The following is a 16,331-nucleotide window of genomic DNA, read 5'->3' on the forward strand; positions in this document are numbered from 1 at the left end:
CCCCCCCATTTTCCCCAGGAGGAGCTCAGTTGAGAAACCCCTGCCGGACTAAGGTCACGCTGATCTCACTCTCACTCTGGTCAGTCCCAAGCCTGCTGAGCTGTAAGCTTTGATAGCATCACCCCAGGAACTGAGGAAGGGGGAGGGCAAATAAGTTGACCTACATGTATTACAAGGCTTCTGTGAAGATTTCTCATTCTAAACAAACACAGAGAATGGGCAGGGGTCCCTCAAATTGATGAGGAACCCCAGCAGGACTTTTAAAAAATCCCCACATTGACGTGGCTAGCTCAAGATGCAGCAACTGAGGGGGTGAGGAAAGGCGGGGCTACCAGCTTCATTCAGTCTTCCTGATTCCCTCCAGAGAGGAGAGGTGTGATGTTGCAGGAGGGCCAGTCCCCAAAATTAATAAATGAGAAAAGCTGGATCCTGCATGTGGTGGTCAACGCCACGACTTCCTAGACATTTCTAGACCGTGTGTCATTAATTTGAAGACCACACCATAGTAATTTTGAGAAAGAAGGGGGGAGGAGAGCTCAGAGCAGGCTCTGCCTTCACCTAAGAGCCTCCTGTTTCTTTTGCACTGGAAAAGAACAAAAGGAGACCAACGGGACTCAACATATGGAAAAAACCATCTTGTTCCCCAGCCAACTTTCTTGCTGCTTAGGCTTGCTGGGGAATGAGAACTCTCCTCTAAATGGAGATTATTCTGGGGATTTCTGCATGGGCTTGGTTGAGAGTCTTTCTCTGGCAGAAGCTATTAGAGATGCCCTATCACCTGTACTTCACATATCCTTGGTCCACTGACAGAAGGGCCCAGCATTATACCAAGGAAAGCAGCCCATTGTTTCCAATCATGCCCAGAAGTTGCCCCTAATCTCCTTTACAGCATGAGTGCTCCAGCCACCCTTACATATACAATCCCACACTGCTTCCAGACTCACCTGACCATCTCTCTGACTAACAGCAATTCACAAGAAACAGTGGATATGAAGAATTCAGGGAAGGCAGAATGATATAGAAGAAAGGGGGAAACAATATGCATGCACCATGTAAAATGTAAGTAGAAATAACAACAGATGAAACCAAACCCCAGTATTTCTACTGACCAAGCTTGACCCAAGACAAGAAATGAGAAAATTTACCACCCCCACTTCTCTGAAGATGTGGGGGCGACAGCTGTGGAGTAGTGCATGCATTATCTGACTCAGCTGCCATTTTGATCACTTTCCCTAAACTTCTTTTCAAAATTACTCTATTCTGTTATAAGGGATAAGTAGAGAAAGGAGATGATTTAGGAAATGGAGGTAAGGTGAAAACAAAAGATAGCAATAACTTTTTTAAAGTGATGCACTCCCAGTGATGATATATGCTTACAAATCAGGCTTCAAAGAACCAAAATTGCAGGTAAATCAAAGGGTGGCAAAGAGAGAAATCGTGATGATCAGCAGGTGGTAGTAAATAGTTAATGGTGACTTGTGTACAAGAAGAGGCATACACTATTCCATCAAAGAAATATGTGATTGGAAAATGAGACAGGAGCAAAGAGGGAAGGCCATGAGGCAGGGCCACGGAATGGGAAAAGGTCTATTGGAATGTTCTAATCGGGAAGGTCCTTTAGGGAAGAGTTACAGGGACATTACAGACATGAGCCACATAGGATAAGAGGATGCCAGTGGGGCAGCTAGGTGGCACAGTGGATAGAGCACTGGCCCTGGATTCAGGAGGACCCTAGTTCAAATCTGGTCTCAGACACTTAACACTTACTAGCTGTGTGACCCTGGGCAAGTCACTTAACCCCAATTGTCTCACCAAAAAAAAAAAAAAAGGATGCCAGTAGGTTACAATCTTCACCAATGGACCAGGGACCCACCTCAATTAATTAGATCATGGGTCCCTTGAAGAACTAAAGTGAAATTTACTAGCAAGAACCTGGACCTTTGCAATGTTTTAACCTCAACACCTCTTCTCCCCCCACATTTAGAAATCTGATGGGGTTCTCTTTCTCCAAGCACTTTGCTAAGACAGAGTTACTGACTTCAGGAAACGTTTAAGGAAACTGGCTGCTCACTCATACCATACCCACCCTAAAACTCTTGAAGAGAGGCAGTCAATAAATATTTAATAAGAACAATAATGACAATAGCTAAGATTTATAAGGCATGAATTATGTGCCAGACACTGTGTTAAACACTTTACAATTATTATCTCATTTGATCCTCACAAAAACCCTGGAAGGTAGGTGCTATCATGATTCCCATTTTATAGATGAGGAAACTGAGGCAAACATAGGTTAAGTGACTTGCCCGGGGTCACACAGCTAGGAAATGTCCAAGGCCAAATTTGAACTCAGGTCTATCTGACTCCAGAGCTGGCACTTTGCACAAAATCAGTTCCTAGAAAATGCTGGTTAAATTCTCTTAAGTGAATTTGAATAAAACTCATCTTTCTCCTAGAAAACAAGATGAAAGAGGTTAGCTAGACAGTTTATCTGGAAAGATTCTGGGGGGTCTTTGTGTATTACACACCCTATATGAGTGAAATGTATGGAATACACAGTGAGGAACACCCCCCCCCACCTCCATCAATGCAGATCAACATTTGCTTGGCAACTCTTAGAGAACTGACTCAGGCAGAGGGGTTAAGTGACCTGTCCAGAATCACAAAGCTAGCATGTGTTAGATGCACATCTGGAGGGCTAATGACCTCCCTGCCTCCCAGCTCTGAGATTTGAGAATTCTGTGACCATCCTGAGGCCCTCACAGCCCAGGCCCTTCCGGGCAGGCATCCCCATTGGCATCTGCAGGCCAAGCTCCATTTTCATTCTATTCTTTCTCAAAAGTCAACGTTCCATTTTCTCTTCTTAAAGAAAACTTGGCGGGGCAGCTAGATAGCACAGTGGTAAAGCACTGGCCCTGGGTTCAGGAGTACCTGAGTTCAAATCCGGCCTCAGACACTTGACACTTACTAGCTGTGTGACCCTGGGCAAGTCACTTAACCCTCATTGCCCTGCAAAAAAACAAAAAACAAAAAACAAAAAAAAGAAAACTTGGCAAGTGCAGCCGGACAGAGCGATTTGTCCCTGGTTCCAACGTCAAGACAGGCCTGAAATGCATCTAATAAAGCTCAACAAAATCTCAGGCTTGGGGCAGCTAGGTGGCGCAGTGGATAAAGCATCGGCCCTGGATTCAGGAGGACCTGAGTTCAAAATCCGACCTCAGACACTTGACACTGACTAGCTGTGTGACCCTGGGCAAGTCACTTAACCCTCACTGCCCTGCCAAAATTAAAAAAAGAAAAAGAAATAGAAAAAGAAAAAAATCTCAGGCTTAAGAACAAGATCGCACTGAGGGATGGGAGTCTTCCCCTGGCTTGGAATTTCTGCTTGTTTCCCCCTCCTTCCCTCATTAGGTCGCAGACCCAGGCCTGGCCCCAAAGCTAAAATCACCAGGAAGTTGGTTTTTAAGGAGAATTTTTTAAGGGTTTTGTTTGAGGACGATGAAGCTCTCCAGAGACATTCCACAAAGACCCGGGTGCCTGCTCTTCTGGGCTCTGAGAGGAAGGAGATTTATTTGGTTGAGAGAATACCAGCAAATCGAGGCAGGAGAGAGCGAAATGGGTCTGGGGTCTCGGGAGATCCAGGCTCAGGTCTTGCCTTTGAGGCTCACCAGCTCAAAGCAAATCACTTCACCCCCATCGCCACCCCCAGCTCCCTCAGCTATACAAAGGGGGGAGGGCTAAGGCCATCACTCTCCTCCCACCCTGCATTTATCTGTGTTTATCTGGTTTGCAGGTTATGTCTTCTGTTAGAATGTCAGCTCCCGGAGGGCAGGGATGGTGTTTTGGCCTTTCTTTGTATCCCTGGCTCCTGGTCCATAGTGCCTGGTACATAGCAAGCACTTAATAAATGCTTGTTGACTGAGTGGCAGGGAGGCACAGGTGGCCTTTGAGTTCCCATCCCCCTCTATAAATCTATGATGCCATGAATGATGGCTGGGGAGTCCCGGGATCTGTGTTTGAGTTCTAACCCTGCCACAGACCAGCCTTGTGACTTTGGGTGAGATGTCTAACCTCCCTGGGCACGAGCAGTTCATTCATCTGCAGAATAAGAGGACTGACTAGGACAGAGAGTAATGACATCATCATGCCCCTAATCCAGGATGTCCCTTAATGCTGCCTATTCTATTCAATTCAACAGTTATTAAATACCCACTAAGAGAAAGGCAATGGGTTGCTAGGTGGCACTGCAGTGCACAGAGCACCAGGCCTGGAGTCAGGAAGACTCATCTTCCTGAGTTCAAGTCCAGCCTCAGACACTTTCTAGCTGTGTGACCCTGGGTAAGTCACTTCACCCTGTTTGCCTCATTTTCCTCATCTGTAAAATAAGCTGGAGAAGGAAATGGCCAGCCATTCCAGGGTCTCTGACAAGAAAACCCAAAAATGAAGTCATGAAGAGCCAACACCCACTAAGGAAAGGCACAACACACTGGGAGAGAGAGTTGAAAGATATCACAGTCTTTGCCCTCAGGAGCTTGAAAACAGAGATCAGACCTGCACAATGAGTTGGCATAGGATGAAATTCATAGAATACTGTGAAACAACCTCAAGCTGGTCATCTCTGAAGTTCTACCTAATTCCAAAACTCCTTGAGGTTATAGAGAGTGTCCCAAATTTACAGCTTGAAAAAACAAAAACAAAAAAACAAATTTTTTTTTAAAGGGAGGGGCAGCTAGGTGGTGTAGTGGATAGAGCATTGGTCCTGGATTCAGGAGGACCTGAGTTCAAATCCGACCTCAGACACTTGACATTTACTAGCTGTGTGACCCTGGGCAAGTCACTTAACCCTCATTGCCCTACAAAAAAAAAATCGAAATGTACAATTTGTATTAGGTTTACAATGGATTTGTATGATGCAATTTCAGGAATTCCAAGAAGGGCCCCTGTCCTCAAATACCTGCTCTTCTGGCTTGTCACACTGCCTGAAATTCTACTACGAACATGACATGGTCCGCTCATCACATTCCCTGCTAAAATGAAAAGTTGATTGGGAGGGGTCGTTACAACCTGCATTTCTCCCACACTTGAGGTTTACAAAGCACTTTCTTCAACTAGACCAGTGAGGTAGGTATAGGAAGGACAAGTATTATTGACTCCACAATAACAGATAAAGAAACTGAGGCTGGAGTTAAAGGGACTTGCCCAGATCACATAATGAATAAGCAAATTGGGGGGGGGTTTGGGGGGATGGGAACCAATGCTGATTTAATCAGTATAGGGAATGTCCACTTAGGAGACTCCTGTGACCACTGGTGCACATCAGCAGTGTTCTGCAACCTGTTACCTTAGATTGTTGCCCAGGTGGTATTGAGAGGAAGGGAATCAAACTGGTGAAGAATGCTAAGATCTATTTTTTTTTTGGTGGGGTAATGGGGGCTAAGTGACTTGCCCAGGGTCACACAGCTAGTGTCAAGTGTCTGACTGAGGCCGGATTTGAACTCAGGTCTTCCTGAATCCAGGGCCAGTGCTTTATCCACTGCGACACCTAGCTGCCCCCAGAATGCTAAGATCTATCATGCCTTATGAGGACTGATGGAAGGTAATGAAGGTCAGGTGATCAACCAGCAGGAGGCATGGCTTGGGGTGGGGGAGGGGAATGGCCATCTTTAAGCACTTAAGTGACTTGCCCAGAGTCACCCTCTTCGAATGGTTCAGAGGCCAGCTCACCATCCACTCTTATTCCATGCTGCATATCAATCACCCTAATGGGTACTGGTCTATCAAATTTTTTTTTTAATCTGGTGGCTACCTGAGAGCAGTAATCTAAAGGAAAAGAACAGAGTATGTCTAGTCAGCAAGCCTTTATTAAGCACCTGTTGTGTACTGTGGTATTGTACTAAGTTCTGGGGATACAAAAAAAGACAAAAGAAAATCCCTGACCTCACAGAGCTCACAATCTAGTGGAGGAGAGAACATGTAAATAATTATATACAAACAAGGTAATTGTTGTTGTTGAGTTGTTTTAGTTGTGTCCAACTCTTTGTGACCCCATTTTGGATTTCCTTAGCAAAGACACCGATTTGCCATCTCCTTCTCCAGCTCATTTTACAGATGAGGAAACTGAGACAAGTAGGCTTAAGTGACTTGCTCAGGGTCACACAGTCAGGAAGGTTGAGGTCAGATTTGAACTCAAGAAAATGAGACTTCCTGACTCCAGGCCTGTGCTCTATGCACTATGGTGCCACATAGCTGTCAGTAGGCATTTAATAAATGCTTATTAACTGATGAATTGGTTGACTGCTGGAGGATTTTAAATGGTGAGGCCCCCAAAATTTTGTTTATTATGACACAGTTAAATGCTATAATAGATAAAGCACTGGGTTTGAGGTTAGGGAGACCTGAGTTCAAGGCTTCAGACATTTACTAGCTGTGTGACCCTGGGCAAGTCACTTCACTTTTCTGTGACTCCTTCTCAGTAAGACAGAGATAGTAACACCTACTTCCCAGGTTGTTGGGAGGACCAAATGAGATAATCAAATGAGATAAAGCATTGTATACATGTTAATTATTCTTATTAATATCATCATTCTTATTGTTATCCACAAGTTGATTGATGGTGGTTTTTTAAATGCAGAGTTCCCAATTAAAATCGCTATGTCTGAAATTAGTCAAAATTGTTGTCTATTATGGTCCACAATTGGACTCTGGCTGCAAAATTGCTTGTAAAGAGTATTTGTCGCCTCATGTGGACCAGATTTAACCACAAGTCCCACTATGAGGAGCAAGATCTCTCCCCATGACTAAGGGATATGCCCCACACCCAACTGCTCATGAAGCCCAGGATCAGGGACCCAGGGTGACTCCTCTCTTCTCCCCATCACCTTCCTGATGCTGTGGCCAGGGTAACATCGGTGCCAAGATCCATCCACCCACCCTGTGCTTCTGCCTCGTGGGCTCAAACAACCAGCCCGGTGCCTGGCTCAGAGTGGATCACACTTTTAAAGAAAGTTAATTATGAGAATCAAATGCAGCTTGTTTCCCTTTTTTGAAGTTGATTTTTCATGCCTGGAGGAGGGGGTGACTTACCAGACACATTTGTCTCTCCTTAGAGAAAATTAATTCCAGTTGGTATTTGGGGCAGAAGGGAGGGGAGATGGAAAGGAGACAAAGATGTTTACTCATTCTCCTTAGAACAGCTTGAAAGCAGACGCTAATAAATTCTGGCTCTGAGCATCTCCACTGCCCAGGCAGGAATGGGGAGGTGGCGTACATTTTGCTTTTTCTTGTGGTTTGTTTTTCCTTTTCTTAAAAAGTTCTCCAGATATGCAGCTTTCTGCTTATCTCCAAGTTAATGTGGACAGTTTGTCAGAAAGATAAATCTCAGGGCTCCAGAACTGTTGAGAAATGCCAAAACTGAGAGGACAATGACACATACTGACACAAGGGAGATCCCCTTCTCACAGGTGTGTCAAACTCAAGCTGCCCACAAAAGAGTACAGCCCAAACCAGATTTAAATGCAATTCGGGAATGTTTAACAAAAAGAAATAAAAATACAATACAATAGAGTCGATGCTCATTGGTGATTTTCTAAGTCAAACTGCAGCTGTTTCTGTCTGAGTTGGACACCTTTGCTCTGCCTGAATCCTCCCATTTTACAGATGAAAAACTAGACTTCCAAAGACTTGCCTAGCCTCACACAGAGAGAGTTTTACCACCACTCTTCAGGAATGAAGATTCAAGCCCCTTCACTGGCACGTGATGAAATCGTGATCTCCTTTCCTACAAAAGCTATGATTTGGGCACCCTAAAGAACATGGCAACATTAGCACTGCAGGCAGTAGCAGCTGATCTAAGAGCACGGGAGGGCGAGGTCAATAAATGCTTGAGAATTTGTTGCTTGGGGCAAAGATAATGAGAGAAGGGGCAGGTGGGCACCTCGTGCAGCCCCAGGTTGGAGAGGACCATAAGTCCAGAGGATGCAGGACAGCAAATAAGCTCAGAGGACACCCAAACAAATCTCTTCATTCTGCAAATGAGGGAACTGAGGTTGGTGCTCCTTGACTCCTGAAACCATTTTTGATCATTTGTATTGATTCCCTTGGGTACGGCTGGTGCCCTCCATCGCCTGCAGCAGAATTTGTAAGGGTGCACCCTGAATGATGCTTTCTTTTCACAGAGTGGGTACTTAAGGGTTTTGAATTCAACTGAAGTGCCTCCCATGGGTCATAAGGGGAAGATCCAGAATTACCAGAACAACCTGGGTGTTTTTTCCACTAGTCCCCACTGCCTCCCAAATGAGACTGAGTTCATTTTGCTTCCACCAGGAACTACATCTAGCCAGGGATTTTGGAGTGTAACAGCTGTGTACCATTAACAGACCAGCCTCTATGTCTGCTCTTGGAGGTGAACAAAAATTGTCCTGTGAGTGTAGAGCAAGAGACCCCTGGACCGGATCAGTGGTGCCTTTGGTGTCAGCTTCCCAGGCCTGAATTGGGGAGGATTCACAAGGGACCAAGTTTGTCAGGGGCAGGGGCTTTATAAACTGGGCTCCTTTGAAGACACAGCATTGCCTCCATTAGAACAAAGGGTGTGAGTCCTTAATGTGGGCAGGAGTTTCCTATTTGTATGTCCCAGCTGAACTTCCTCTATTCTCATTCCCCAGTTTGATCCCAAGGGAAAAGTGGCTGGTGAGTAGACTCAGGGCCCCATATATTTTAAGAAAGAATTCTATTCCTCAGAACTAAGCAGGTGCCCATCAATTGGGGAACAAATGATTTAGCGTATATGGAGGCAATAGGAATGACTATGATATAACAAATGATGAAAGAGAAGATTTCAGAAAATGGGAAGATTTCTATGAATGGATTCAGTGTGAATTGGGGGGAACTAGGAGAAAAATGTATACATTTACAACAGTGTTGTAACGATAAATAACTTAGGCTTAGGTACCAGTGCACCAACTGACTACACCTCCATTGGACCAGTGATGAAGAATGGTACCCATCTCCCAATAGAGAGGTGATGAACTCAGGGTATGGAAGAAGACATTGATGGACCCAGCCAGCACAGGGATCTCTTTTGCTTGGTTCAGCTAATTTGTTACAAGGGCTTTGGTTTTCTCTTTTTTCATTGAGGGAAAGAGAAAATTAACACTTGTTGATCGTTTTATTAATTTTTTTTTAGTTTGCCAAATTTAAATATCTGACACTTCTTTTTTCTCATGAAGACAATGTTGCTCTAGAAAGGAGAAAATAGCCGGTTTCCTCCACCCTACCAAATGTGATCTTATAATACTAAATCACTTTGAAAGCATGGAGTTCTTTGTATTAACCTTGGCAGTGGAAAATGCAAAAAAAAATTTTTTTTAAGATTCTTTCCCACACACAGGAGGGAATTACATGCATAAAACCACCGTGCAGACAGAGAATAGACAAGCCAAAATCTCTGTCCAAGTCTTGGCAGTTGTGTGGAGAGTCAGTTTCATTCACAACTTGTCCACATTATCTGCAAGGCAGAGAATCTCACATTAAGTAGGGGTAGCCTTGGGTTGGGTACACAGACCCGGGTACATCATGGTGGATCACCTCAAGCCACCATCCCAGGAGATCTCACCACTAGATGACTGGGGGCTGAAAGAGTGGTGGCCTCTAGCCCTTACCAGGAGTTGGAACAAGACAGATGCACTTTGTAATAATGTGGCAGAATTATAAAACTCTTGTGATTTTCTCTAACAGCCGTGGTAATTGGACATTACCGGGAACACAGACCACCGGAAACCAGACAATTCCCAAATTCCTTCTAAAGCAATATGTAGGAGGCAGGGGTTACGTATCCAAACTGCTGCCTCCTTCAATTCCGTCATCAGGGGTTTATGAAGTTTAGTAGGTGGTTACGTGGTGCAGCTGTATTTGGACTCAGGAAGAGCTGAGTTCAAATTCTGCCTCAGATCCTTATTAGCTATATGATCCTGGACAAGTCAACTAACCTCTGTCTGCCTCAGTTTTCTCAACTGTTAAATGGGAACAATAGTAGCACCTACCTCCCAGAGTTGTCCTCAGGATCAAATGAGATAAGAATTGTAAAGTGCTTGGTAAACTTTAAAGCCCTGTATCATAAAAAAAAAAAGCCTGCTATCATAGAGGAGTGTGCCAGACACTCTCCTAAGCACTTTACAGATATTCTCTCATTTGAAAGGCCTCATGTAAGAAGGTGGCACATGAGTGGAGAGGCTGAAGGGAGGGTTCTGAGAGGCCCAAGTAAAGAGAAAGAGGAGGCATGAGGGGATAGCCTGGAAAGAAGCAGGAGGTGGGGTGTCATGTAGGGAGATGGGTGGGGGCGAGGGGAGCATCCCTGCAGCTACTTTGGCTGGATTGCAGGATGCATGAGAAATGGTAAAAAAGAGTCTGGGAAGACAGGCTGGTACAACTGACCAGAGGCAAGCAGAGGAATCCATATTTTGACCCAGAGGCAGAAGGGGCCCCCTGAATCTCCCTGAGGAAGAGAGTGACCCTGTAGGCTGCTCTAATATCTATTTAACAAGTACAAAGAGGATGGATCGGAGTGGGGTGAGATTAAAGACATAATGGTTCAAGTCTCCCTTCCTCTCCCATTTGCTCATCCATCTCTAGCAGAGGTCAGAGTGAAGGGGACAGAGAGCTAGTACAGGCCTGAATTATCCACAAGCTGCTTCGTTAGCTCCTGTGCAATCAGCATTTAATGTGATCCATTGAGCTGTGGATTGTCATGCATCTATCCTGCTAATGAGCAAAGCCTGGAGCCCCAGCTGTGTACAAAGAAGCCCCCAGTCTCTGTCTCTGTCTCTGTCTCTGTCTCTCTGTCTCTCTCTCCCCCTTTCTCATTCTCTCCTTGGGAGAAGGGAGCCTTTCTTTGGGAGTTTTCATCTAGGGAGACAATGTGGTTCTATGGAATGAGCATGGGTTCAAATCCTGCCCTGATGCTTATTTCCTGTGTGGTCTTAACCTCCCTGGCCTCAGTTTCCTTGTCTGTAAACGACAAGGGATTTCCTTCCAGCTCTAGGTGCGCAGTGCTTCCATCATCCCCTGGCCCCCCACTTTCTTCCTGGGCATGGCAGCAGATGCTGACTTTACCCTCATGAGAAAGCAGGACTTCCACTCACCTCTCCAGTTGCATAGAAGTCATTCTTCCCGTACTCTGGAAACAGCTGGAAAAACTGAGTGAGCGCGCTGCAAGAAAAAAAAGAATCGCGATAAATCGAGGCCAGAATAAAATCAAACACCAGCCAAACCATCGATAATCCACAAGCATTTAGTAAGTGCCTGCTGTATGCCAGGCACTGGAACTTCAAAGAAAACAAAATCAAAGCAGCCCCTGCCCTCAAGGAGCTGACACTGGGGGAGAGGGGGGGAAGAAGATGCCCACGTGAGGATATATGAGACAAAGGAAGTGAAGGTCATTTCTTGAAGGAAGTACATTCAAACCAAGTGGGGACCGGTGAGACCAGCAGGCAAACTTGGCTCTGTCTTGGTCAGAACAAGTCAGTCACTGAAGGCAAGGCCTGTGCACGTCTGAATGGTGTTGTGAAGCCCCGGGAGAGTGACGTAATGAATTCTGTGCTGAAGCAAACAAACTCAATCCAGCAACTATGATGAAAGGAGCAAAGCCCAGAGAGGGCCACTGACCTTCAATAAATGCTTGCTGGTTGGCTGGTTTCATGAGAAAGGGACAAGCAGATTGTCAATATCAGGAAAGCCACGAACGTGATTAAACATATTAATCAATCAATAAGGGTGTAAATATCTACCACCAGTGCCAGGCTGAACGAAGAAAAGGCCTCATACAAAATACGGCGCCCACTTCTCTTACAAAACTATTTTTTTTAAAGCACGGGCAAAAAGGATATTTCTTTCATGTGGTCAAAAGGAGAGAATAGACATAAGGTATATGCAAAACAAATCAGAACAAATCAGAATTAACCGTGGGCTGGGAAAGAACTAACAGATTAGAGGAAGGTCTCAGGCAGAACGTAGCAGCTATAAACTGACCCATGAAGCCACTCGTGTCCCCAGGTCACCAGGACCTTAGGTCCACTAATAGATGAGGAGAAGATACGAGGTACCCAGTACAAACTGCACCCTCCTCCCAAACCCCAAAATGGAGAAACTGGGCTTGGACTCCAGTTCAAATTCTGCCTCATACTCTTTAAATTTTTTTTTAGTGAGGCAATTGGGGTTAAGCAACTTGCCCAGGGTCACACAGCTAGTAAGTGTTAAGTGTCTGAGGCCGGATTTGAACTCAGGTACTCCTGAATCCAGGGCCTGTGCTTTATCCACTGCGCCACCTAGCTGCCCCCCCCCCATACTCTTACTAGCCATAACCCTGGAGTTTCTTCATCTCTCAAATGGGGATAATAAAAGCATCTACCGAGGACAGCTAGGAGGCACAGTGGATAAAGCACTGGCTCTGAACTCAGGAGGACCTGAGTTCAAATCTGACCTCAGACATTTGACACTTACTAGCTGTGTGACCCTGGGCAAGTCACTTAACCCTCATTGCCTCCCCCCACACACACACACAAAAATAAAATAAAATAAAAGCATCTGCCTCAGGGCTCTCATAAGGATGAGGTGACTGTGTCCTTTATCACGGAGGGAACCCAAAATGCTCTGGGAGCCTAATTATGCCCTCAGTCCAGAAGTGTGGGAAGAATGAAGAAGTCACCAAGAGCCTTCCTGATAGAGGGGCCGTGCACAGCTTCAACAGATCTCCCCACGCCAGAACCCTGAAGGACAATAACTCTATCTGACTTCTTCTAAACATAGATAAGCTAAGGGAAAAGGAAAAAGACAAACAACAATCTGGTAAAGCTTCGTGGCTCTAAAAATGAGAGCGTTTGGGTTTTTGTTTTTTTTTTTAGGGGGGGAGGGGACTGCCTTTTTTTACTTCTAAATGACACGGTCTCTCTCAATGAGGAAAAACAAGAGGGGGCTTCAGATCTCACTGCACGCTGTGGTCCAAGAAGCGATAGTGACCTCCCCTCTGAGATGAAAGCCAGGGAGCTGCTTCTGAGCCCCAAGAAGGTGAAAGCTCAGAGGGCACCCGGAGGTGAGATGGACATGGGCCAAGGGGTCTTCTCTACGCCACAGCTGGAGTCCTCTGTCTCCCCCCACCCCCAGAGTGGGCTGGCCTGCATCTCCACTGAGACATAAATAAGGCTTCCCCCTGTTGACCCCCAGCTAATAACTCCTGTTCCTTTCTATTTTCCTGTTGGCTGGAAGGCAGAGTTAGGTTTAATATACCAAAGCCCACCAGAGATTTGCTGGTCAGTTTATGGAGTTTCCTCCAAGAATCTGACTTGAGAGTTTCCACTGGATGGTCTCTGAGGTCCCTCCCAGCATGAAAATTCTATTCTAGGACCAGGGGCTTTATTGGATGAACTGAGTTGAAAAGGTAATCATGCCCTTGGAAAACCTTTAAAAAGGATTTTATGGGATCTGGGGCCTAGAGAATGGTAAAATGAAACATCAAACAACAGACTGCAGCCTGTGTTTTACTGAATTAATATGATCAGATTTAGGGAGAGATCGTTGTTCTTGTTGTTTGTCCTTTGTTCTCAAAAAGGACCATGACATCAGGGTGATGCCATGACTTGCAATGAATTAGATTTAGGTGAGGAGAGCTGTGCAAAGTCACCAACCTCATCCTCTCCTCCAGAGCCATTTGGGTCCAATGGCAAGATATACATCAGAATGATTGGAAATGGTCCTGGATGTTTGAGGTTAAGTGACTTGCCCAGGGTCACATAGCTAGTAAGTGTCAAGAGTCTGAGGCTGGATTTGAACTCAGGTCCTCCTGACTCCAGGGCCAATGCTCTATCCACTGTGCCACCTACCTGCCCCTCAAGGGAGAGATCATAGAAATCACTGGAAGGGAAATCAGTGGCCACCTAGTCCAACCCCCTCATTTTACAGAAGAGGAAACTGAAGCTCAGAATAAGTGAAATAATTTTACTAAGGTCACACAGGCAAGTGGCAGTACTGGGTTTGAAACCTAGGTCTTTGTGACTCCAGACAAGCACTCTCTCTACTGTATGCCAGTGTCCTGAGCGGCTTCCAAACTGAGAGATGGAGGGTGCAGATCTGGGAGGGAGCTTGGATAGCATTTTATGAGAAGAGATCTGCTAACACCAAGTCCTCACCACGTGAGGACAAAGCAGGCTCCAGGAGCTTAGGGTGGTCTCTGGGGCTAGGCTGTGGACCCCCCACAAGGGAGCTCTGCTTGGCCAAATCAATTCTTTGGTATCATGGTCAATGCCTATCTTGTTAAATATCCTTCCCCTGCTATTGCTTAGTAAACCATAGTAGATAACTGGAGATGAAGAGAAAAAAAATTGGAACTCAACATTTTGTAAAAATGAATGCCAAAAATTGTCTTCACATATAATTGGGGAAAACCCTATTTTTAATATATAGTAAATTACCTTCATAGTAAACCTTTTATTACCTGTCAAATGACCTATGACTGTCTCATTTTGTTCCGAAATCCACCCTGAATCAGCAGGGGATTGTCCTCAGTGGCACTTAGAAGGGAGCTAATATTCCCTTTTGGTAGGAGATAACTGTTATTTTTCAACCAATGGATTCATTAGGCGCCTTCTGTGTGCTGAGCACTGTGTGAGGCACTGGACACATGAGACTGGAGTCTCCAATACCCATACTCGTCTCCCACCACCATTATTACCTCTGCTGGGAACCTTTATAAAGCCAGGGGAATTCCCACTATCCTTTCTGCATTATTCCCCTCCACCACCATTGGTCAGAGCACAACAAAACCAGTTAATTTTCATTCTGCGGATGAAGAAACTGAGATGCAGGAAGAAGTGTGATTTCACAGGTGTGTGGAAATCCCCCCCCCCCCGCCCCATTCCCCAGTTCAGCCTGGCAACTGATTGGAGGGGCTGCCACCACTAGGATGTATGAGAGGTAGGACTTGAACCCAGGGCCCTTTGCTCAGAGGTTGAATCTCCATCTACTCTGCCCACCATGTAGATACTTATCGGCTTCTATGTTGTTCCCTCCACTCCTAACAGAATGTAAACTCCTTGATGGTAGAGACCATTTATTGGTGCCTTTGACTCCCCAGTGCCTCGCAAAGTGCCCAGCACACAGTAGGTGCTTAGTAAAGATTGGACATCTCCATGCACCCTTTTCAACAAATTTTTATTGATTAGCTTTTCTCAGTTAACATATTCCTTCCCCACTCTCCTATTCAGGGAGTTATCCCTTGTCACAAAGAATTTAAAAAGAAAGAGGGGAAGGGAAACAATTCATCAAAACTAATCAACACATCAATCAAGTCAGACAGTGTATATGATGTTCCACACCCAGAGCCGCCCCCCCCCCTTGCAAAGCAAGGAGGGCAGTGCACTCTTTTGTCTCTTCCCCAGGAACAAACTTGGTCATTATAACACCCTGTGCACTATGACAGGCCAAAGAGAATGAGCTTTTCAAGTAGAGAAAGGCAATTCCAAATGGAGGAGGAAGATGGGGAGGTAGGAGGCCAGGGCACTTCTCCAACATTGGAGACTCCTACTCCAAGAGGTCTGTGAATTTCTGTTCTATATTCCCGCCTCCAATACCTATCTGGATAGATGAAGAATAGGGGAGGGTGTATGCACCTGCACAATTACATACACACCTGCACACACATATACACATATGCACAATTGCATGCTCATACACATTACACCTTCTCACACATATCACATACACATAACAATCACACACATACACGTCACACATAGATACATTTGCACACACTCACATACACAACTATTCACATCTTCACACTCGCTCACATCCACACACACATTCACACTCATTCACACACTTATACACATTCACACACATCACACATTCTCATGCTTGCTCACATGCACACACATTCACACTCATTCACGGACACACTCATGCACAATCACACACAGAGACAATATGCAAGCTATAAAGCGGACAGCTGAAATCAGTTTTCTACACCCCTTTGATTAGCAGTCTTCCTGTGCAAGGAGCCTGAAGGGAAAGGAACTGAAAACAGTCATAAACAATGGGGGCTTTGAACTGGGTTCTCTCTCCGTGCCCTGGAGAAGAGCTGGACCACATGGCGGCAGTAAATATGCACAGTGAGGGTCAGCTGCGATGCTAAGCGGTTCTAAACAAGGGGAAGAAAGGGGTGGGGGAAGAACACAAGACAGTGCTGGGGCCTCAGGCTCTAGCTTAGAGGAGATGAATGCCTGTCCATAATCTAGCCTTCCCTGTGTCTGCCGGCCAAAGAAGGTGGGTCTGAATGGGGGCATGAG

General features: G+C 45.4%; 1 protein-coding gene across 2 annotated transcripts in view; it reads right to left on the reverse strand.

The window, feature by feature from the left end:
• The window catches only part of CPVL (carboxypeptidase vitellogenic like), a 117,842-nt gene that overhangs the window by 57,205 nt on the left and 44,306 nt on the right, over positions 1–16,331 (reverse strand). For both annotated transcript variants that reach the window (XM_043968887.1, XM_043968886.1), the window contains exon 7: positions 11,136–11,202. In XM_043968887.1, coding sequence (XP_043824822.1) covers positions 11,136–11,202 — 67 coding nt within the window. The remainder of the gene's footprint in view (positions 1–11,135; positions 11,203–16,331) is intronic.

The sequence above is a fragment of the Dromiciops gliroides genome, chromosome 5, assembly GCF_019393635.1.
Source record: "Dromiciops gliroides isolate mDroGli1 chromosome 5, mDroGli1.pri, whole genome shotgun sequence".
Taxonomy (NCBI): Eukaryota; Metazoa; Chordata; class Mammalia; order Microbiotheria; family Microbiotheriidae; genus Dromiciops; species Dromiciops gliroides.